Source organism: Ambystoma mexicanum, chromosome 9, assembly GCF_040938575.1.
Source record: "Ambystoma mexicanum isolate Mex_15411 chromosome 9, UKY_AmexF1_1, whole genome shotgun sequence".
In the NCBI taxonomy this organism is placed as follows: Eukaryota; Metazoa; Chordata; class Amphibia; order Caudata; family Ambystomatidae; genus Ambystoma; species Ambystoma mexicanum.
The window spans coordinates 886,717,576-886,742,739 of record NC_090931.1 but is presented as its reverse complement, the minus strand read 5'-3'; the positions used below and the strand labels follow the sequence as shown (position 1 = coordinate 886,742,739).

Below are 25,164 nucleotides of genomic sequence, written 5' to 3'. Positions count from 1 at the left end.
TGGTTGAAACATGGATTCTGTTGTAAGGTGCCTAATGGAGCACAGCGTAATGCTTTGCATTGCATTCAGGAGACGAGTACAAACAAACACTAATAGCATCTATCACAGGCAGCGCTTCCGTGGGCATCCTTCCATGTGCTTCATGAGCAGTTGCCCATCGAATAAATTCATTCATAATGGTGTTATTGTCAAAAAGGTCCAGTATGGGCTGGCCAAAGGATGAGCACGGCGCGGTAGGTCATACTGCATGCCCATTCAAGCCACAGACTCTCGGTTGAGACAGCACCAGTTAAGGTTGGCACCAATATAAATAAAGTAGGCCCTTGGCCGTGGAGATTGGAAACTTGTGTCACACATGGAAATCATTCCTGAGTTTTCATCGGTCACTGGTTTCGGAGTCAACGAGTTATGTTTTGTTATGTTAGGAGAATTTCTTGAGCGCACGGCCACCCTAAGGTATCTTGGCGCTAGAGAGTCAGGCGAACATCACAAAACAATTATCCACAGAAGACGACCAGGCCAGGCCGCCTAGTAGAGAAGTGTCTTTGCCACCTTTCTAAAGGCCAAATGATTAGAAAGTGTCTTTATGGATGCAACCAGTGACTATTTGGAAGCGCCTGCCACACGGGTTCAAGGCATACCTGCCTAGTCCCTGGAGACTCAGGGTTTTTACACTTTTCTCTGGGTAACCGGGGAAGAGCGTAGAGCCACCGGGTTTTCGGGAGACTACAGATGGCCCACCGCAAGGCACTTCTCTGCTGACGGAAAGGAAAGCTGCAGATATGATGATATGATAGGTTATTTAGAACGTGCTTAATACCCAGAGGTTTCTAAGCGCGGACCCGGGATCAAACCTGTGGTGCTCGTGTCTTCTTGCTCCCAAGGCGAGCACGTTGCCACTGAGCTATCCTCCCAAGACCAATCAGGTCAGGTTTCTGATCCATTTCCAGACTTGCCAATGGGGCGCATTGTTATTAGTCACTTCCCCACTGCGCCAAACATTATCAATAACAATAGAGCACCTTCTACTCCTATGCCTCAAGGGGCAGTACAAGTACCTGGGCCATTATCCAATATTCAGCCAGATTACAGTCTAATTGCAAAAACGAATGAAGACACCCCCAGCTCTCAGGGTGGGTCCGGCTCCCTAATGGAATGTTTGGGCTCTCAAAAGGGAGTTAATGAAGGCGAGAGTGGCAAATGGGAGAACGGCTCTGGAGAATAGTAGAGGCCAAACAACTCGAAAGAAAACTGCAGCTATTTTATTTTAAAAAAAACATATTGCGTGTTTACAGCTTCCTCAGTTGCATACTCTTAACTTCACAATCATTTCCATCAACCTTGCAGATTGTGCCTGATTTATTAAAAAACTTGATTACCAGTCTCCAGCTTGCAAAAAGGTGGGCTGGGTCTCTGAAAAGTGGGCGGGGACCCGATGACATCATCCTCCGGATTTTCCTATGCCAAATGTAGGCAGGTATGGTTCAAGAGTCAGGGTTTCAGGAAAAGTGAATACACACTGACAATCCTCTCTAGCCGGCTGAGCAGCGCTCGGAAGCTGGGATGAACGGCACAATGATTGGCTGGCTCCTGCCTCCTCCAATCTGACTCCTTCAAATATCCCTCCGTTCTCTCCCCACCCAACTCTTACCCTCTCCTCACTATCCTATCTTTTGCCATCTGTCACCCCCTCCTCTTCCCATCTCCTTCTCTCTATTGCTTAATTTTGTTTCCCTTTGTTCCTTCCATTTCTCACTCACGCTTCATCACTCTCCCTCCATCCATCTCATCCCTCCACCTCTCAGCACGTGTTACTACGTCATTCATTCTTTCTTCCTTTCTTGCTACTTCCCAAACCCACTTACCTGTGCTGTCTCTCCTCTCCTACCCAGCCTGCCCTCCCTACTCTACCTTCAACATTTCTATCTCTAGCTAGGAAGGACAAAAAAATATTCTGATGGAAAGTATGGAAATAAAGAATTGAAGAAAGCCAAAGCAAGAGAAAATAACTGAAAGAGAAAACAGTGTGAAATCGAGAAATGAGAAACTAAGGCCTTATGCAACTGTTAAGTTGCAAACAGCTCTGTGACATATCTATGTGTACAGGACCAGGGCAAGTGATCAAGTGATGGACCAGCCACACCTAGTAGTGTCCATTTCCTAAGGCACAAGGGGAAAGAGGAGGGAGCTGCACAGGCCTTTGGTGCAAAGTTAGCTATGCCTGGGAGCTGTGAAGTCACAGGTGACAACATCTGTTTAGGCACAAAGAGCACAGGTACATCAAACCGCTTTGGCCTAACTCCTCTCACCCCCACAATAAAAGGTGGTTCTTTGAAGAGCAGCACTTGCTCATTTTGCAAGATGCATGCAAGTTGCGTGCAACACTTCACAAAGCATGTGAGCGTTATAGCCCTTTGAATAGCATGCATGCAATGGATGGGATGCAGAATAACTCTGACAGAAAATATCGAATCAGGAAGATGGCAAAGATATTTCTGTTTTAATATCAATTATCTAAAACAGAGAGTTACAACAGACAGCAACGCACGTTGCACAAGCTCTCTCTAAGCATTTCATTAAAAACACTTATATACTAAAAATGTGTCATACATGAAGTCATGCTACGTTGCAAACTAAGAAGAACTTAAGAGGGATTGTGTTACGCTCAAGGGGAACAACTAAGTATACTTCCTATAAGGGGTTGGGGTGTGATTGGATATCTACTGTCAGGTGGGCAACTTATGGCTACCTCTTCTGCAAGACATCTTCATCATTATTAAGTACACAGTATATCATTGGCTCTCAAACTATAAGGCCCTTCGTTATATGGCCCTCTATAATTGGTTGGCATGCTCGTGCCATTCTGGAATATTCGTCTCACTAGCAGCACGTAAGCTCATACCCAGGTGCCAGGAGGTGGACATAACTTTACCTCACCAACCCAATTAGTCTAACTTCTCTCATCACCCATGCCTTCTGCCACAAAGATTGTCTTTGAACTTGCCCTTGCAGTGTATTTTCGTCTCTGGGAATATAAGGGAGTGTGAGCACACACTATCATAGTTTTGGAACTGCATGCACAACTCTATTTCCATCCTTGGCTCACGTGACAGGAGACCACAATTCCTCCCATTTTGCAGCATTTCATTGTCTCAAATGAATACAACTTGGCACTCATGGTGCTCTTTCTTTGTGCATTAACAAGGAATGATTCAGCATCTCATGTTCACTGCCTTCTCAAAAAGATAACCAATCTTGGCTGCTTCAGCCTTGACACCAGGCCAGACATCCCTTACAGGCTCTTCCACAATCTCAGCTAATTCTTTGCTGTTACTCAGCTTTCAGTCTTTCTTCTCCATGGGCTTGAATTTACTAAATTTGTGACACTGATGTCCAGCTTCTATAAAATGGTGGCATCGCCTGCAGTCTATTCATTACTTATAGCCAGCTTCTAAGATTACTTAATCTACTGGCGTTGCTGCATCTGTACAGTTATTCAATGGCTTGCATTTTCTGCAGTGCTTCTCACACGTGCAATCTTCTTTCATACTTCAAAGTTACTTGATTATTAATTTCGTCATCGGTTTCTATATGGTCCATACGTTTTCTTCTTCAGCCATTTTTCAGGGTGTCATGCTCGTCTCTTGTGACATCATCAACTTCTCTTTCTCTCATTTTCATATTCCTTCAGGGATTTCCTCCATTAGATTGTCTTCTCTTCTGGAATAAATTTGATACGGCTTTCTTAATGGATACCGTTTCTCAAATATTTGCTGCAGAATCTTCACAACTGCTGGTGTCAAACATGGCACAATTTCAGACTTCCAGCATATAGGAAGGAGGGGGGCGCGACTTCCTGCAGAGGCATGTGGCTGCTCCTCTACACATGGGCTTAGCAGGTGAGTCAGAAGCCCTGTGGTGACCAGTGATTGCCCGGACAGTAGCAGAGGCAGCTTTTGGTGCCAGGGGGTGGATAATAGGGCACCAGAGGGATGGTGGGGGGCACACTGGGCACCGGTGGTGACTACATGGGGGCATCCACCCTCACTGTCCGAGCCCCAGCCGTTTCCCCCACCCCTGCATCCCCCCACTGGCTCCACCACTGGACAGTAAGAGCTGTCTTGCCTTTTGGGACTGCCTTCTTGCAGAAGCTGCAGAATGCACTGTTCATTACAGATTTGTTATTTTCGTTTTAGTCTCACGTTGTACGACCCCGTACAGGCATACATCTCCACAGGGGCAAAATGACACTTCTGCCCACGTTGTTGAAGGAGAACGGGAGCAAGTGCCTCCTAAGCACCTGTGTTCTCGGCGCCTAAGAGTCCTATCACAAAACCGAAAACATTTTATCTGTATACTAGTGTGTACCGCTTTCTTAGCAAAGTTAACAATAAACTAGCAAATATTAAACCTTTACGAGCCAGCCCCCTAAGCATGGGATATTTTATATCATTAGATGCGCAAAGAGTAGGGGCCATTTAGTGATAAATGTTAACATTACCCATGCCCTTCGGGAAACACTAGTCCAGTCCTACTTTTAACTTTGCATTCTGTGAATTGTAGTCCTGGATTTCCCCTTTATGAACCCAGGACTACAAGTCCTAGAATGCAAATGTAAAACCAGTACTGGTCTGGTGTCTCTCGAATGAATGCCTGCTTTAGTGAGTGGGTGTAGTAGTAGGTCTGGTTTTCACATTAAGAAAAGGTGCCAACCCTGCAGTTGCTGTGCCTTTAAATTCAATTAGCTTTTTTCGTTAAAAAATCTGCTGTAAAAACCCCCGCGAAAAATAATCCTGCGATGAAATGGAACCCAGGGGATAGCAGTTTTGTGAAACTTACTTCACAAACCTGGGGAGTGGTGCTGGTGCTTGACATATGAGCCTCGCTGTCTGCATCAAATGGCTCTAAGTCCCCCTGGGATCTGCTGGAGTCGCGGTGCCGTGTTAGTGGCAACACTGTGACTCCCCTCCTCCTGGCAGGGGTTCCTCTCCTGGGTCCTGCATGTGCCAACGCGACATATCCAGGTCCAGGACATAAGTCACGGTGTGCCACTTCCAGCTACCCTAACCCTGCACAGCACCCATTTAATTTCCATTTGCTCAAAAAAAACACCCAACGGGTTTTCAATGTGTACCTGATTGTCAGCAGACACTGGCATCCGCTTGGGACAAGCCTGTTGTCATTCAAACATCCTCTCTGTAGCAGTTGCGCTGCATGAGGGGATTCAATACAGAGGGCCTCATTACACGGTAGGCGGTAAGGATTTACCGGTACCGGTAAATCCTTACCGCCTTACTACAAGGTCCCTTTGCGGGTTGGGGAATTTAACGCCTGCTTTTTGCAGGTGTTAAAAACCAACCCGCAAAGGGACCCAGGGAGATAATTACGGTACCGCAATTTGCGGTGCCCTAATTAGCACCTTCCCCTTTCCCATTATGCCCTATGGGGCAAAAATGGGAATGGGGAAGGGCAATGGTGGAAGGGGGAATTACCGCCCCGCCAACCTTGGAATGGGGCGGTAATTCCCCTTTCCACCAAGACGGTGCCGATATTTTACCGGCATGAACCATGGCTCTAATTTCGCCATGGTTCTCCGCCATCCGTGTAATGAGGCCCAGAGACTTCCTTTATGCCACCTCCTCTCCCTAATGTCTTCCTTTCACCCTCCATCCATTCCTCCTCCTGGCCATCTTTCTTCCTTTCTTTTATGACTATCCTATCACTAATCGAATATTCTTTCTGTCATCCTCTAGTCACTTATCATTCCATATGTAGTTTTGGGCTAAAAAGCTTTTAGTACCCAGGCAAGAGGGCCCGGGTGTTAAATCTGCCCAAAAGTTGGAAGGGCACATGGTCCGAACATGGTGCGCTTGAAGGTGTTGGAAAAAAACAGCAGCCATTTTGATTTCGATGATGGAGTGTGGATAAGCGACTGGCTGGCCCTGGTGTGTGAAGGGAGCTGTAGCCGGGGCAAGCGGGAGAGGGGCTGAGCGAGGTATGGGGCAGAGTGCAAGGTGGTGCGTTGAGGGCTTGGAATGAGAGTCAATACTGCAGGTTAATGCCTTTTTCCCGAGCCCTGTGATTGGCCCAGGTACGCTTTCTGGGGGCTAAAGTGGTTAAAATGTAAAGTGCTAAAATCCACAACTATTTGAATGGATTTTGATTTTTTTTTTTTAGTGCAGAAGTAAATCCTGTGTTCATGCATTCCACACTTAAAAGCAAAAACCTTTTCACAGCTAATTAAACGTAAACATGAAACAACACGTTGTGTCTTATTTGTGACCTGTAGTGTAATTTTCCCTTTTTATGTGGTTAAGAAGTTCAACCCGAGAGGCCCAGTGCCAGTCCCACCTCTCCTGTTGGCTAGTAAAGTTACTAAATGGACTAAGCCGGGGTCAGGGGCGAAGGGGGCCAATAGTTGATTTTCTCCTCGGCAGAGGTTGTTATCAATGTAGGTCGTGTTATCAGGCAGTTGTTCGAAACAGAGGACATGATGGGAGCACAAAGGCCAATTGATGAAATTGGCAAGGACTTAAATCATGCCTGTTTACTCAAGCCCACTGAGGGTTCAGAGTCCTACAGTAAGCACACAGAGTGGGGAGAATAGAACTGGGGCTGCCAGCAGAAACGCTTGCATGTACGTGCAGTGAGAGATTATGCCATCAAGCGCTTGGACAGATCCACGACCGTCAGGGCTCCTAGCAAGCAAGAAAGAACCAGTGCTCTGTTCGGGGGTCCTGGCTGCCTTTGGATTTGTGGTGGTCCTTCTCTGGCTTCCTATGGGCTTCGCTCCTAAATCCAGCTCAAGATTCAGTTACTGCTGAGTTCAGATTGCCCTCACATTAGCCATGGCTCCTCTGTCTGCCTCCTGGGTTGTGGTTGAGATCCTTCTCCTGACCCTCACCGGGCTTAGCGAAGGTGGTAAGCTCCTGGTGGTTCCCCAGGACGGGAGCCACTGGCTCGGCATGCAACCTGTGGTGGAAGAACTTCACCAGCGAGGACACGAGATTGTTCTGGTGGTGCCAGAGATCAACCTCCTGATGGGAACATCCCACAACTACTCTTTGAAGAGCTATTCTGTGCCATTCACCAAGGAATACTTGGAGTCAAATGTTGCGCGAATGGGCCATTTAACATTTACCGAGGGATCCTTTGTGGCAAAGGTCCTCACTCTGTATCAGCAGATATCAAACATGTCCCAACTCATGCTCTCTGCTTGCCGGCACTTTCTTGATGACCGGGAACTGATCCTTTACCTGCAGGAGAGTCAGTTTGATGCAGTGCTGATCGATCCATTCTTCCCGTGTGCAATGATCGTGGCTGAGTATCTCTCCATCCCGTCCATCTTCTTCATGCGAGGCATCCCGTGCAGTCTAAAGCACGAAGCTTCCCAGTGCCCGAGTCCTCCATCCTACGTCCCCAGGACTTTTACAGGTTACACGGATAACATGGTGTTTTCCCAGCGTGTGAAAAACATGTTGATCAGCTGGCCAGATAAGTGGCTTTGCCATGTCATGTACTCGCCATATGCACGTCTGGCCTCACAGTTCCTCCAGAGAGAGGTGACAACCCTGGAGCTCTTCAGCGGGGCCTCCATCTGGCTGCTGAGATATGATTTTGTCTTTGAGTTTCCACTGCCAATGATGCCCAACCTGGTCTTGATTGGAGGAATCAACTGCGGCGGGAGGAAGCCTCTGTCTCAGGTGGGTGGCTTATTAGTCTTCATATGATTTACAACAGAGGTGGTGGTTGATTGGTTTGATGTTTGGACCCTTGGAGAGTGATCATACTTAAGTTAATGGAGACCTTGCTTCCAGGTGAATGTTGCCCTTAGCGTGAAAGTGCTTTGTCTTTGAGACCCTCTGCATTTCCTGTGCACACTTAAGCTCATCCCTGGAAGTTTAGCCACTGGAGGAGTGCCTCTTTTGACCACTTCTCTCAGGACTCTTTGCAGATCCATTCTTTACGTTGAAGGAAGTCAAGACTCATGGCAAAGAAACTCTGGACCTTGGAAGAATGTGCATAGGGAGTCCAACTGGGATTTGTGTAGCAACTTTGGTATGTGGTTATTGTCGTGCAGGTAATTCCATATTAGGAAGACCTTTGACCTTCAGGCTGCAAATACTAGTACGAGCGCCTCCTCCAGATATTGACAATAGTGCTCTAGAAAGATTCCTTCAGAAATTTCAACTGATCGAGAGGACATTTACAGATATTTTGTTTAAGTATTTGTCAAACAAATGTCAGATGAGATTTAAAAGAAGACATTGCTGTATCTGATTTACTATCAGTGAATTTCTGAAAAACATGTATTTGATATTGGAGCCCATTGGAGGGAGGAAGAGCATCTCTGCCAGGATATGGCCATGAGCTCTCTTAGTGGTAGGTTTTCACGGGCAGATATTGTGCAGAGCGTTGCCTCTACCACATCCTATACGCATCTTTTCTATATGCAGGGCTCCTTTACATTCATACATTCAGTCCAACACTTATGCCGTGGGGCCCCATAGATGTCTTGTTATAGGGCTCATCCAACTCCTCCAAACTGGCAGAGGATACTTTTCCTCCACTGGTTACATGGTGTCTCTTGGCTTACCATACCCGACTCTATACATCATATTCAGTCATGCCAACTACCAAGCCATTCTGCCTAATCAGTCTTTAGACCTGCCCACATCATGGAGATGGCACTGGTCAATCTCCAGTCCCACATGCTGAAAATCATGGGCAGTGGAGGAGCCGGGATCCTGGTCTTGATCGATTTGTTGGCAGCCTTCGACTTGCTTGATCACAGCCGCCTCCTGTATACACTTGGTCATATGGGCAACTGCTCTAAGGAAGCTGTTGGGTGGTTCCGCACCTTCTTCTCTGACGGGTGTCCAGAATCCACTGGGGAGAAGCTTTCTCCCCTGCAGCCCCCATTCAATGTGGGGTACCTCAGGGAGCCACCCTGTCCCTCGTGCTGTTTAACTTATACCTAAGACCACTTTGCTCGCTCCTTGAGGGCTCAGGCTTATTTTTTACAAACTATGCTGATGACACGCAGCTAGTTAGTGAAGTCAGCGGTGACTATGCCCTAGACTCTGCCAATCTCCTCGGCACGTATGATCTGATTGAGTTTTGGCTGTCCAGAAATTGGCTGTGCCTAAATGGCAGCAAAACCGGGCTTCTCACCTTCAGCTCTTGGCAGGTTCTTTCTAAACGGAACCCTGCCTATAAAAGCTTTAACATTGAGAAGTGTGTCACTCCAGTGCAGAGCAAAGTGAAAACCCTGGTCATCCTTCTGGAGGCCTCTATGAATGCAGATGCCTAAGTTAACCAGGTTAGCCGAAACGGCAACTACTATCTCCGCCTATTAAAGAACTACCGGCCCTTTGTGAGTGAAAAGAACTGCACTATTATTGCTCGAGCCACAATACTCTCAGGGCTAGATTAGTGTAACACTTTGTTAATCAGTGCCTCCAACTCTTGCCTGGAAAATCAGCAGGTCATACAGAACGACGCTGTGCTCATTATCAAGAGAATCCCAAGAAGCGACCATATTTCAGATCACAGAAGGGACCTCCACTGGTTGCCAGTGCAGTAAAACCGGCACCCGCGTGCATCGCTGCCTCTTTGGAACAGCTGTGCCATACCTGAAGTCCTTAGTCTTCCGTTATGCCCCAACCCGATCATTACGCTCCTCAGACCAGATTCAGCTTAGCTGCCCAGGACAAAAACAATCACAAGGACTGGGTAGATCGTTTCCAATGGGCACTTCCAAACTCTGGAACTCCCTTCCGTTAGCGCTCAGACTGTAAGAAAACACAAGGGCTTTCCACAGAGAATTAAAAACACTTATTTTCAAGTTACAGATTGTTCACTCTGATCAGGCCCCTCCTAGGATCTTTATTGTCCCATTTTTCTGTTTGTACCATTGTGTAAATGTTGCGCCCCGATGCCTGCGTGCTTTCGGCTCATTACAAATAAATAAAACGATGTATTCTGCTATTTGGCTGAGGTGGAACATGTCCTAAAACGCTATTTCACTGAGGTGAGACATGCTGCATGATAGTATTTGGTTGAAGCGGGGCATGCTCTATGCTGGTGTTTGACTGGCATGTTCCATGCTGTATTGTTGGTGTTTGGATGCACATTACATGCTCTATATGGTATTTGCCCTTTGTGGAGCATGCTATATGCAGTATGTGGCATGAGTGGAGCATGTTGTATGTGACCTGTGGGGAGCAAGCTCTATGCAGTATTTAGCATCGGTGGAGCATGGTCTATATTGGTGTTTGCCTGAGACACAATGTGCTGTATTCTTGTATTTGGTAGAGGGGAAGTCTGCCCTATGCTGCCATTTCACTGAGGTGGAAACCACTGTATGATAGTATTTGGTTGAAGCAGGACATGCTCCATGCTGGTGTTTGACAGGCATGGTCCATGCTGTATTGTTGGTGTTTGGCTGTACATGACATGCTCTATACAGTATTTGCCCTTTGTGGAGCATGCTATATGTCGCATGTGGCATGAGTTGAGCATGGTGTATGTGGCCTGTGTGGAGCAAGCTTCATGCAGTATTTGGTATCGGTGGAGCATGGTCTATATTGGTGTTTGTCTGAGATACAATGTTCTGTATTCTTGTAATACGCACAGAGGGAGACTGCCCTGTGCTGCCATTTTATTGAGGTGGAAACCGCTGTATGATAGTATTTTCCTGAGGTGGGAAGTGCTCTATGTTGGTATTTGACAATGGTACAATGTTCTATCTTCTGCTATTTGGCTGGTGCAGATTACGCAGTACGCTGCTATTTCTCTGTGGTGGAGTGTGCTCTTCTCCAGTGTTTAGCGGAAGTGGAACACGCTGTGTGCTGGTAGTTGACCATGGTGGAATTTGCTGTATGTTGGTATTTGGACGAGGTGCAGCGTGCTCTCTACTGGCATCTGGCTGGGGTGGACCATGCGCTATGCAGTATTTGAACTGTGTGGCACAGGCTCTATGCAGTATTTGAACTGTGTGGCGCAGGCTCTATGCAGTATTCGGCGTGAGTTGAGCATGCTCTATGCTTTTTTTTTTTTTCGAAGTGGAGCGTTTTGACCCTGCCACAATCTCTCCTATTCTGCTATTTGGCTGAGGTGGAACATGCTGCTGCCACTTTCCCCATGCCAAACGGGGTACAGCGGGCTCTGTCCTATTAACTGGGTGAGGTGAAACACGCCATTGCTGTCACTTTACTGAGGCGCGCAATGCGCTCTACTCTGACATTGGGCCGCGGTACAGTGTGCTCTCTTCTGAAGCTGGATGCCACGGATAGGGAAAGCAGATCAAATCTAAGCTCACAAGCACGAAGAGTGCCTTTAAAATACTGCCCTAAATCGAGGAGCTGCATTAGGTAAGAGATTGGTTTTGCCCGTGGGTGATGGGCCCCAGATCACTGCTGGCATACACGGCTGGGAGGTCAAATGAGTGCACAGACTTTGAAGTTTAGGATAAGGATCTATTGATTCGTTACAGAGGCCATTGGGTGGAGATACCAGGTTACAATAGCTGCAACATGCAGTCCTTTGACGCGTGCATGCTCAGATAAGCAAGTCAAGGTTTCAAGGTCATGCGATGGGAGCTCTTAGTCCGTGCACTGCATGTAACAGCAGACTTTCTGCAGCCCTGACCTGCACATGCAGCTGCGCTCAGACCTTGCCTTCAGTGGCTGGACTTCTGTCGGTCCCTCCCCGGTTTTCTTCTGCTGCTTCCACCAGTCCTCTCTAAGGAACCTTCTGTGATCGGCTATGGCCCCTGCGCCTGCCTCCAGGGTGGTGGCCGCGCTTCTTCTCCTGGCTCTCGCCAGCCTCGGCCGGGGCGGGAAGCTGCTGGTGGTGCCCCAGGATGGCAGTCACTGGCTCAGCATGCGCTCGGTCGTGGAGGAGCTCCGGCAGCGAGGGCACGAGATCACTCTGGTGGTGCCCCAAACCAACATCCTGATCGGGACATCGCACAACTACAGTGTGAAGATCTTCCCCGTGCCCTACGACCAAGAGTTCCTGGATTCAGAGTTGAAGCGCATGAGCCGGGAGGTTTTTGCTGATGAATCTGTCATAGAAAAGTACTTGAATCTGTATCATCGGATTTCAAATGCCACAGAGATTATGGCCTCCACTTGCCAGCTCTTTCTGGGCCAAGAGGGGCTGATCCGCAGCCTGAAGGAGAGCCAATTTGATGCTTTCTTTATTGATCCAGTGTTCCCATGTGGGCTGATCCTGGCCGAGTATTTGTCCCTGCCGACCATCTATTTCATGAGGTTCCTTCCCTGCGGCCTAAACCATGAGGCCGCTCAGTGTCCGAACCCGCTTTCCTACGTCCCAGGTTCCTTCACAAGCTACTCTGACCGGATGGACTTTAGCCAACGGGTGAAGAACCTGCTGATCACCCTCCCCGACAGGTGGCTTTGCCATGCCCTCTACTCGCCATTTGCACGCCTGGCATCGCAGTTCCTCCAGAGGGAGGTGACGGCTGAGCAGCTGTTTGCCAGGGCTACGCTTTGGATCATGAGACATGACTTTGTGTTCGAATTCCCACGGCCGGTGATGCCCAATATGGTCTTCGTGGGAGGAATCAACTGTGGCGGCACAAAGGCTCTGCCTGAGGTGTGTAAAACCTTGAAATAGCATTTGTTGCGGGGGAGGAGGGCGGGGGATGGTCAGGGATGTGTCTTAATTCCATGCACTGCATACATTGTAGCTGTTGGAGATTCATGACAGATCGACAATATTGCCATTGCAGTCTTCAAGAGAAGGGAGCAAACTGCCTCCCTGCCAAGGTTCCCAGTTCCATTTGTGACAGTGACACCCCGAGCTGGTGCTGGTTTTTGCTTTCAGTTGCATGCTGGAACTTGTAGTTTTGTTTTCCCATGGCAAGGGTGGGCTTACAAGTCCCAGCATGCAATACGGGGAGGGGGAAACGGACTGGCTCAAAGATTCCGCATGGAACTGGGAAACTTGGCAGCTATGAAACTGGAAAAAGAGAGCGAGGAAACTGGCAAAGGGAACATGATGGCAGAGTGGGGATGGGAGTAGCGGGCATCAGAAAGTGGAGGGGGGAGTGGACAGTACATGTAAGGCGGGGATGCGTCAAATGAACAAGGGGGGGGCAAAAGAGAGAGTGACTATAAATGGAAGTGAAAGAGAAAGATCGAGAAACAAAGACTAGAGGGAGACCTGAGAAATGCATACCCAAGGTTTTTGTTTGGTTTCTTGTGAAAACGTCTTTCTCAATAACATCTTCTGAATGTGGTTGTTCTGTTCTGGTCGTTATTTCTTCCTCTTAGTCTTTTATGGCTGGGGACTGTTAGGAAATATTATTTAATTGTGGGTAATTTTCCTTCCATGTGGCAACCCCTAAACTTTTTGCTGTTGTTTTCACCAGGATCAAGACTTTGCCAGAGAAGTGCAGCCTTCTGCCGCACTCCTCTGGGCTTTCGCTCCATTCTTACGGGGAAACTGACATGCCCTTAAGACAGTCAGTACCGGGAAACGTTGTTTTCCGTAGTTCTTTTATCATGTTGCAGCTTTCGTGCAACATGGCACAAGAGGGCACTGTAAGCTAAGTTACTGCTCTCTTTGGGTCTCTAAGCTACTACAGGCCCTAGATACTCTCTTGGGATTGTTATCGAACGGTGCAAGTGAATCACGGACGGGACTTGTGGCAGCGATCGTTTCTTTGTGTTTTTGAGCTCCTTTTGGCGTTTAAGCGCGTTTCTCACGTTTAGCCCAAAATGGTGGCCTGGCTCCCAAAATGGCCAGACCACGAGGCTCGTTGTCCTGTCCGCTGGCCGTCTTGCCCCCTTCACCTTCCCCAGGTCGAGCTGACCCGGGGCCCTTCCTTATTTGGCATGTACTTTCCCACGAAACACAGATGCTTTCGCGGGCTTCTACAGGCCTTGTGTGTGCCTCCAGGATGTGGGCTGGGATGTCTGGTCCCAATATACATCCTGGGTGCCAGAGAGTCTAGGGTGGTGTGAATCAGGCAGTTTAGTTCGGTGAACAAATGAAGATGAACAGAGCTCCGCGACTCAAGCGCAGCCTCCACTGTGGGCAGAAGCAGAGCGCGAGTACGGAAAGGCGTGCTGTTAGACACAGCGGGGAAAAGCTATGGGCTCCTGCAGGAGGGCGACCAGTTCCTAGCGATGCTACTCACCGGACCCCGATGCAAGCAGACCCAGGCTTCTCTGCGTCAGTTTCAGTGCTGGCAGGTTCAGATAGGAGCAGGGGACGTCTCGGCGTCGTGTAGATTCAGCAGGCCATGCCTTCAAGTTTGATAGGCTGAGTACCATTATACTGGAGCAAGGCAACCCCAGCTACTAATAGCACTATAAAGTCTAACGTTGCAACAAACATGGTGGCAAGTGCTAAAGAAAAGACATTGGGCCTCATTACAAGTACATCGGTCCGGACTTAACGCCGCCGGTATAACCATACCGGCACCGTTTCCGCGTCCGCCCAATCATGATCTGCGGACCCGGAAACTCCGCCTGCACAGAAACCCCTCCGTTACCGGCTATAATAAACACCGCAAGCATCACAACTAGCGCGGACATGGAAACACTGCCTGAAAAATGGCGTTAAAACCGTGATCACCGTGGCAGTACCGCCGCCACCGCGAACATGATGTTAAACAGTGCCTGCTGACCTGAATCAGGGCACAGGTGCACCAAATCAGCCCAGCTGGACCCAGCAGGCCACTGGGAGCTTACAAAAGGGCCACACCCAGCCCAACACAAAACAGAACCATGCAGACAGCAGCTCTAGTAGCATTGGGACTGGGCCTACTCAACCAACAAGCAGCACTGCACATGATGGCAGTAATGGTGCAGAGGAGGAGGTGGAGGCGTAGGAGGCACAGGCGGCAACCAGCTCACCCTGTACCTATGGCAAACCCCATTGTCCAGCCGGCACCACCCCGCAGGCAGCCTGCAATACCACGCATCAGGGCCTCACCCTGGAACCTTACCCCAGGACAGATCCACACACTATACCGGCTGGTCCGTCCAACAATCCTGTACATCACCACCATCAGCAGCCACATAGACAGCCACATAGACACCCCCACCACCACCTCCCCCCCCCTCCTGAAGGTTGTGTCTGTTCTGCATTTCCTTGGCACTGGCACCTATCAACACACAGTTGGTGAGCTACACGGCCTACCACAACCCTGTTTCTCCAAAATCCTGGTACAGGTACAGGATGCCCTGTTGAGCCATGTGTCGGAACAGACAGCCCTACCCCGTACCCTCCCCGAGGTCATTGCCACCAAGTTGGCCTTCCATGCCATAGCAGGCATGCCAAATTGCATAGGTGCAGTCGACTGCACCCACATTGAGCTGACAGTACCACGTGCAATTGAGATGGTGTTCCGCAATAGGAAACAGTACCACTCACTGAATGTACAGATGGTATGTGATGCCACGCGACTGAAAACACATTGCTGCGCACGTTTCCCAGGCTCAACCCATGACTCAATGGTACTGTGGAATTCCACATTGCCATGGTACATGGAACGCTGTGCCGGACAAAGCACATGGCTATTGGGTGAGTACAGCTGCCAATGCACCGACCCTGCGGAAGTGGTGTGTGTGTGTCCAGGGCAATGAGCAATGTGAGTGTGCTGCTGTGACTGCACATGCATCACCCCCCCGGCCATCAACTGAATAGACAGCGGAACCTAAACATCACAAAGCAACACATGACAGGTTACCACAGTGTGCCCGTACACACCCTGATACATGACACACACAGCCGATACTATCACTGTCCCATACACCTAGAGCCACTGCAAACACCCACCAACAATATGCAACACTGCCCTCCCAATGCACATGATGCCTGTACATGAGACGTCCTGCATCGACTACTTCATCACGGTGGAGTTACACTGCGATGTGTGCACATCACTGCACAATGCCATACTCACAATCCAATGTCTCCCGCAGGGCAGAGTACACATGCACACCAATGCGTTGGTCAATGTCCAGTTGCCAACGTCCTCTACGATGGCCAAAGAACATAACCACCCACCGATCCAACCACTGCATGCCACATATGCATGAATGAACAATGACACAAGATTGCACTGCATCTGATGAAGACATGATACCACAAACACTGACATAGCCCCCCCCCCCATCTACATCCCATGTAGGTGATGCTGGATATGCACTCACGCAATGGATGATGACGCCTGTACGGAGGCCAAGGAACAGGCATGAAGAGGCTTACAACAGGGCACATGTCCGCACACGTGGCATGATTGAGAGGACATTCGGACTGTTTGAGCAGATCTGGCAGATCACTGCTGTACAGCCCAGTGAAGACGGGTAAAATCATGCTCGTTTGTGCCATGCTGCACAATCTGTGCCTGCGCAGGAACATTCCAATGCCCCCAGACGCAGATGATGAAGATGGGGATGGAGATGGGGATGGGGATGGGATGGCACAACCTCCTCCTGGGGGTCCACTAGATGGACAACGAGCACAGGATGCACTGATTCGCATTTACTTTTGAGAGACTGCACATTCACAGCATTGCATGGATATGGTGATGCCAATAAATGAATTGTTGTACTGCAAATGAAATGATGGATGTCCACTCATGAATGTTTTTTTGAAATGATATATTGATGAATTAACAACAGGGAAGGAGGTGCAATGGTTAGGGAAGCTGTACAGCCGTGCCCACCCACCCCCCAAACGTACCCACCACCGACCAGGCCCCAATATTCAAACCCCCTAATTGACCTCCCCTACCACCCAAACGTACCCACCCCCAACCAGGCCCCAATATTCAAACCTCCTAATTGACCTCCCCCTCCACCCAAACGTACCAACACCTCACACCCTTCAAGTCCACATGTGTCCTGCAGTGCCCGACACACATGCCATCACTTCCGTGTGCGCTTCTGTGCTTGTGCATCCTTGCCCGAGAGCCCTGTTAGCCGACTCGAGCGCCTCCGTGGACTGGCAGTGGTGGAGCTGGATGGGGTGGTGGTATTGGATGGCACAGAATCAGGAATAGGTGGCCTATGTGCAAGATTTGCCTGGTTGGCCAATCAACATTGAACCCAATGAGCCTGGAGGTGTTGTCATTGCCCTCCCGCACATGGAGTGCCAGGGTGACTATAGTGCTGGCAAAGCGTCCAATGGACTTTGAGAGGCGACGTACTGATGTGCTGTGGCACTCCCTCTGCAGCCTAGATTCCTCGAGCTGCCTATCCACCAGCTGGGTGAGGGTAGCCTGCTGCTCCTCCATTCGCTGCATGCAGGAATTTAGCTCTGCCATTGAGGGGGTAGGTGACCTCATGGGACTTTGGAGTGATGCGGGGCTGAACTCCAGCTGATGGAAGGATTCCAAGTCATCCAATGTGGGCATCTCCCCCTGTGGCCCTGTATCAGACTGCACTGCCGGGGCACTGTTGTCACTACATGCTGCCTCCTCTGCAGTGCAGCTGTTTTCTGTGGTGGGTTGGGTGGGCATGATGGGTGCCCGTGGCACCTGTGTTGCATCAGGCAGCGTGGAGACGGTGGGGATGTTAGTGATGGTGGCCGGCACATGTGTTGCAGTTGCTACTAGGGGCAGAGATGCCGAACTGCTGGCAGCATCCTCCTGTGCAGGGGCGCTGGCTTGGACCCGTGCTGGAGCTGATTTCCTGGGCTGTTGTGCAGTATCACTGTCACTTGATACGGCTCTGGGGACACAGAGGGCATGCAATTAGTTATGTGGTGGTGCCTGATGGGTGCATCACATGCATCATACTGTGAAAACAGAATCAAGATATTGAGGCGGAGTACCCCAAAAGGGAATACACCAAACACGGGTTACAAAGAAACATACAAAGTTCTTTATTTTATACTGAATCCAGTTACAAAAACAGAGCAAAATCAGATAGCTCAGTACAACACAACGAATTCCAGCTTGGTTCAGTGTGTTTAGTGAGAGACGTTGTACATTAGAAAGCATTTGCTTTTTATACACTTGGTGGGCACGATGTCCAGCCCTACTTCGGGTTAATATTCCATGTAATACAGTCTCGAACAACCGCATATAACTGGTTTGCCTTTAATACATGTATCAACAAGCCTATGCAATAACTGTATTCTAAGATCTTCCATGCAGGCCTTCTCAAACATTAACACAATGTAGTTAAACAAGTGTTCTACGTTCAGTATTTGAATACATTCTTTCAACATATGCTCGTGGATTAGTTTTGTTGCGAGTAATCCTTTTACACACAGGTCAACGAAGGACAAGGTCTCAGTTCACGACCTCAACAAGTGGCCTGCAGGCAAGTTACATATTAGCTATGTACAGAGGTCAAGACGGCCACGTTGTATTTTGGAATGACATTGTCCACCATTTTAACTCACAGGGTGACTTTTACAAAGCAAATCCTAAAATGGCGGATTGGCCTAAAATGGCGGCTTACATTAATTTAAGGTCAGGACCTTGCAACACAGATTCTTTCGCAAGCGACTTTCGAGCAGCTTGGCGTAGGCCAATATACATATATTTATTGCAATTGGAGGCACGATATAATTTCTCTTTTGACAAACCCTTCTTTTGGCCTATGCCAAGTGCTAAAACTACTTTGGATCTCCTTGCAAATAACTCCATGCAGCATCGTCCATGCACCCTGAATCACTGTCAGAAATATCTATTGCCATTAGGTCATTTCCTAAAATTTCTTTCAACACATATTCTTTGGAAGTTTTATCCGGGGCATACACTTTATGTCCTATCGAACCTATTGCTTGTGCGCAACATCCCCCTAGCATCGAACACATACCAGGTAGACACTGAATACAGCAACAAAGAAACAACAGGATTCCCAAAATAATTAGCAAGACCGAAAGTACCTTCCAACCCCAAGATCGCAAGAAGTCCCAGAACCAAGCGCTTAGATCCCAGTTTCCCTCGGGAACATGCACTTCGGAACTAAGGACGTGCAGATTCTGTATTGCCTTGAAGATAGTTGGGGAGGAATCTTGTACGAAAACACAGCAAGTGGATCCCACTAATTTACACACTCCACCACGCTCAGCCAGAATAACATCTAATGCCATTCGGTTTTGAAGTGCTACTAATCTTATCGCCTTTTGTTCTAACGTCATATTATAGAGTATGTATGTGGTCCGGTTGATGGTTCTCTCCAGTACTCTCGCTAGTTTTCTGATATCTTCTGAATTCGCTATCTGCCCCCAAAATGGCACAACTGATTTAGCTATATCTCCCAAGATTTGTGCTGGGGTGTCACCATTCTCGTCCCGCCATGGACGAGCCTTTGAAACTTCTCTTGTACTAGCTATAAACACCCCATGTAACAGGATCCCTTAATAACAGGTTCCCTGCCAATCCCTGGGCAACCATGGGAATGCTACATTACCGCAGACAAAGTAGACAGGTTCGCCTACATACAAAGGTCTGTTTTCCCCAGTCAAACTTGCAACGTTGGCACAACCTAGAAAATTTCCCATTGACTGAGTTCCATTCCTTTGTATGCAAAAAGAAACTGAATCGGGGCTATGATTAACAGTGTAAGAAGGAGGCATGGCATCCTTATTGCCTACTGGAGCCATTTTAAAGGAAATCAAAGATCGGAAAGGACGAGACAGTTTATCAGAAGGCCTAATAGAAGCAACATTCGGTTTACTCCTGTTTGCGAAAAGCAAGCATCCCAGGGGAGTTAATGTAACGCTCACCTGATTCCCACGGAGGCGCAGGTCTGGCTTCGAGTCCTGATGCTTCTTCAACGGTGAAGCGCAGGACTCTGAAGATGGACAGGAAGGGCCCCTCTACTCTGGCTTCTCCGGCTCGCAGGAATATTCCCCTGTGCGTGAAAAGGGAGTATTACCTACTGACTGAGTTATGCTCAAGCCTCCCACTCTCTTCCAACCCTCCACAATACCCTTCCACGATTCCCTGTGAAGTCTCACCTTAGGGTCAGGAAGGATGAGCTCTCCATCCTGCTTCTGATGCAGGGGCGCGTTGAAACCTAGTTACTTCACGGGATTGAGTATTGATGGGAGTTCAGGTAAGCTTGACTATTCAGGTAAGGCTCTGTAAAAGTTATGTTGCAAGTTCAAAAGTCCAAGCTTAATAATAATGTTCATTGTCTTTTTCCCCTTAGGGGCCGGGGTTCGGAATGCCGGAGATATGGCGCCGACCCGAAGTGAAACGTGCAGTTCCAGTAAATGACAGGTAAGTTCTGGATGAGAGCTCGGGTAATGTCTTTGCATTCGCTCATTCAATGTCTTTGGGCCTCATTACGACCCAGGCGGTAAGGGGTTTACGGCGCCGTAAACAGCGCCGACCCTTACCGCCTGAGTACGAGGTCCCTTAGCGCCATGGCGAATTTAACACCTGCTTTTAGCAGGTGTTAAAAACCATGGCGCTAAGGGACCATGGAGTTAATTACGCTACCGTAATTTACGGTGGCGTAATTAACGCCTTCCCCACTCCCATTATGCCCTATGGGGCAAAAATGGGAATGGGGAAGGGTAAATGGGGATTGGGGACTTACTGCCCCGCCAAGGTCGGAATGGGGCGGTAAGTCCGCCAACCACCATGGCGTAAACGTAGTTTACGCCATGGTGGTAAAGTCACGGCCCAGGCGGTAACTTACCGCCTGGGTCGTAATGAGGCCCTTTGTCTTTTTTCCCCATAGGGGCCGGGGTCCGGATGCCTGGAAGCGGCAAGACCCGAAATGAAATGGGAATGACCCAACAGGTAAGACATAGAAGGAAACTGAGCTTTTCCTATTCCCTTCCTTCTCTCACCTTGTTCTTGTCTTTCTCTCTAGGCTCTGGGAAGTGGCTGTGGATCCGGATGATCGCTGCTGAAGATGGTGGCGTCCAGGAAAGGTGAGTGAAATGCAGCGCTGCAGCGATCGTAGCAAAATGCTTTTAAAATGATGTCTTCCTTTTCAGGATCGTCGGTGTGATGTCTCTGTGGTGCTGATTTAGCAGGTAAGGTCTTTTGTCTCCCTTTGCAGGTGACCCAGGATACTGACAGGCGTGGCTGAGGTCCAGATGCAGGAGCTGACACGGTGAGCGTCCAGCTGCGAGGAGCAGAACAACGCGAAGCGTGAGTTGCTGATCGGGTGTGGTTTAAATAGCTTTGGAAGAAGTTCCAAGTGTGTATCCTTCCTCCGATCAGGTATGTATCCTTCCCCGACCACACCCGGGTGGAAAGTAATCCCACAGGTAAAGTAGTTCCATTCAGGCCTCAAGAGGGCCTGGATGTGGCAGCATGGTCTGCATCAGGTAAGTGCACATTAAAACACTTGAACACATGTCTAGCTTTATGAGCCTGGCGCCTAAGGCGCCAGGACAGAGGTCCAACATGAGCCTGGCGCCTAAGGCGCCAGGACTGCTTTCAAAGGGCCCCAGCTTGGGCCCGCTGGCACTCCCCTGGGGGAAATGATGCCTGCCTCTGGGGTTGCTGGGTCGGACCTGGCTCCTTGGAGGTAGGCATCATGACAGTACCCCCCCTCAAGGCCCCTCCCAAGGTTCTTCCCTCCGGGGGTTTTGGCTTGTTCGGAAATCTCCGGTGAAATCTTTGTACTAATCGAGGTGCGTGGACATGGTTACTAGGCTCCCACGATCTCTCCTGAAGTCCATATCCCTTCCAGTCAACAAGATAGAAGAGTTTCGACTTTACCACCTTGGAGTCTAAAATGTCTTTAACTTCGAATTCTAATTCCCCTTCAATTTGAACTGGATCTGGAGGCTTGGACAATCGGGTTCCTGGTTGTACGGGCTTCAAAAGTGATGCATGAAAAACTGGATGTATACGCATGTTGGACGGTAGATCCAGTTTAAAGGCCACTGGGTTGATTATAGCCTTGATGGGATAAGGTCCTATGAATCTGGGATTGAAGGTTCGCGGGCCCTTGAGGGATAAATGTTTAGTTGCTAGCCATACCTGGTCTCCTACTTGGTAAGGAGGAGTTTTACTTCGGTGCAAATCTGCGTTTTCTTTATACTTTTTCTTGGCTTCCTGTAAATGAGTTGCAGCTTCTTTGAAGGCTCGGGTTATTGTGGAATGCAGATGATTTACTGTGGGCATTTCCAGGGTCAGAGGTGGATCTAGGTCAGAGGTCCGAGGATGGTGACCATACAAAGTATAAAAGGGGGTTTGTCCGGTTCCAGAATGCACTGAATTGTTGTATGCGTATTCTGCGATCCAAAGGATGTCTTTCCAATTTAACTCGGATTGGTGTAACATGCACCGAAGATATTGCTCGAGAGTCTGATTGGTTCTCTCGGTTTGTCCGTCGGTCTGGGGGTGGTGGCTGGTGGATAACCGCACATCTATTTGTGCTAGTTGGCAACACTTCTTCCAAAAATGGGAGATAAATTGACTTCCACGATCTGAGACTAATATGGAAGGGAAACCATGTATGCGAACTATATTCTCCAGGAATTCCTTGGCCAAGGTGGAAGCAGAAGGCAAACCCTTTAAAGGGATAAAGTGGGCCATTTTGGTGAATAGGTCCACAATTACAAGGATTGTGTTGTAACCAGCACAAGGAGGAAGGTCGGTTATAAAGTCCATTGACAGGGTGTGCCATGGTGCCGGTGGAATATCCAAGGGTTGAAGTAGGCCGGCTGGCCTTTTCTTTTCAGCCTTGTTTTGGGCGCAAATTCCGCAAGACAGAACAAAAGACTTTATGTCTTTTCTCCAAGAAGGCCACCAGAAGTGACGTTTGATTTTTTCCTCCGTTTTAGCGATACCAGGATGTCCTTCCATTAAAGATTCATGATGATGGGCAATAACAAGTTCTTGCAATTCTTTACTTGGCAGAAACAACCGCTCCTGGAAGTAGGGTAAGTCATCCTTAACGGTGTAATGAGGACCCTTCTGACTCCATTCCAGTAAGGTTGAAGAGTCTAGAAGTTGTTTTACTTGCGTTTGGATGTCCTCAATAGTGTGCAATGAAGTTAAGCCTAAGATTCTTTGCTCAGGTATGATGGGCACAGGTTCTAAGCTCGAATTAGGTTCTTCCATGCCAATCCGGGATAAGGCGTCCGCTTTTCCATTCTTGCAGCCAGGGCGATAGGTAATTACAAAATCAAATTCCGCAAAGTATAGAGCCCATCGGAGTTGTTGTGAAGATTGAGCTTTGGCCGTCTTTAAATACTGTAAGTTTCTGTGGTCCGTAATTACGGTAATGGTGTGTCTTGCCCCGAGAAGGTAGTGACGCCAAGCCTTGAAAGCAGATTTGATGGCCAGTAACTCTTTATCGGTAATTGCGCAGTTGATTTCAGGAGGAGAACATTTTCTGGACCAAAAGGCCACTGGGTGTAGTTGGTTAGTTTTTGGGTCTCTTTGCGACAGGACAGCTCCCATGGCCGAACTGGATGCATCAGTTTCCACTATGTACGGGAGATCTGGGTGTGGGTGTTTCAGTACAGGTGCAGAGGTGAATTTGGTTTTCAGGTTCTGGAAGGCTTGTTCGGCTTCAAGAGTCCATTTGAAGCGTTTGTTTTTCTTTAGGAGAGCGGTGATGGGTTGGACTGTTCGGGAAAATTCCGGGATGAATCTTCGATAGAAATTGGCAAAGCCGAGCATGCTCTGAACTCCCTTCACCGAGCTAGGAGATGGCCATTTGAGGATGGCGTCCACCTTTCGCGAGTCCATTCGGACTCCTTGAGGTGTCAGGATGAATCCGAGAAACTCAACTTCTGTGGTATGAAAAACACATTTTTCGAGTTTTGCAAATAGTCTGTGCTGGCGCAATTTCTCAAGAACTGCCCTAACATGTTTTCTGTGATCAGATTCTGAAGAAGAGTACACCAGGATGTCGTCAATGTAAACAATGACACAGACATCGATAAGTTCCCGAAGAACATCATTCATAAAGTACTGAAAGGCGGCAGGTGCATTGCACAACCCGAAGGGCATCACCTGATATTCGAAGAGCCCAAATTTGGTGCGGAATGCAGTCTTCCATTCGTCGCCTTCTTTTATGCGCACCAGGTGATAAGCTCCTCGGAGATCTAACTTGGTGTACACACAAGCGTCTTTCACCTGGTCGATAAGCTCAGGGATCAAGGGCAGAGGATAACGATTCTTAATCGTTATTTGATTTAGGGCACGATAGTCTATACACGTTCTAAGGTCGCCTTCTTTTTTCGGCACGAAGAACAAAGCTGAAGAGACAGGAGACTTGGACGGGCGAATAAAACCATTGGCTAGGTACTGATCTAAATACTGATGCAAATGCAGGTTCTCAGGTTCCGTAAGAGCATAAATCCTACTACAAGGTAGTTGAGCATTGGGTACCAGATCGATTTGGCAATCATAAGACCGATGGGGAGGTAACGTGTTAGCCTGTTCTTTCTGAAAAACGTCTTGGAATTCTTGGTATTCTGACGGTAGCTGTACAGGGATGGAAGTTGCTGAGGCTAGACCCATAGCTGGATTTCTTGGATAACAAGTTGGTTCACAATCAGGAAAACTTATCTTCTTTGCTCGCCAGTCAATTCTGGGATTATGTGTTTCTAACCAAGGAATTCCAAGAATTACTTGAAATTGTGGGGCCTTGATCACATCAAACACGATTCCTTCCCGATGTCCATCCTGACCCACCAGAGTCACTTCAACAGTGGAATGCGTTACTGGCCCTGAGGCTATTTCGGTTCCATCTACTGTAGTAATGACATCTTGGGTTACTTTCGGGCGGAGAGGAAGCTTAATCCTGGAAGCCAATTCACGGTCTATGTAATTTCCAATAGCTCCACTGTCGATGTATGCTTTTATAGCATGCAACTGCTGAGGCTGTTTTGGGTCCACGAGCACCATTGGCATGACAAAATGCGAGGTCAAAGAGTTAGTTTTCAAGCTCGGCAAGCGGACCCCTACGCTTGTCGGGCTAGGTCGTTTCCCGAATCAAGTGTCAATAATTCGTTATCAGTAGCTCCAACCACCTTCTTAAGTGGTTTAACTGGACAATTTCGAAGAAAGTGACCGGAAGTCCCGCAATACAGACAAAGTTGCATTTGCCGCCTTCTCTCTTGTTCTTTCTGCGTTAATGGTCCTTTAACGCCACCTATTTGCATAGGTTCAGATACGTCGGTACTCTTGGAGTTAGCGCGGGTTTTGATCGGTACTCGGTTTTCATACTTGAACCG

The 25,164-nt window shown here is 48.5% G+C and overlaps 1 protein-coding gene across 8 annotated transcripts in view; it reads left to right on the top strand.

Moving 5' to 3' along the window:
* Positions 1-25,164, top strand: part of LOC138488740 (UDP-glucuronosyltransferase 1A1-like) — a 428,922-nt gene that overhangs the window by 338,977 nt on the left and 64,781 nt on the right. Inside the window, exon 1 of one of the 8 annotated variants that reach the window (XM_069616001.1) lies at positions 6,590-7,703. The exons of 6 other annotated variants lie outside the window; for them this stretch is intronic. In XM_069616001.1, the coding sequence (XP_069472102.1) occupies positions 6,849-7,703 (855 nt within the window). In that variant the 5' untranslated portion in view covers positions 6,590-6,848. Of the gene's footprint in view, positions 1-6,589; positions 7,704-11,632; positions 12,625-25,164 lie in introns of those variants that run through there. One more of the 8 variants, XM_069616003.1, reaches the window with a different exon arrangement.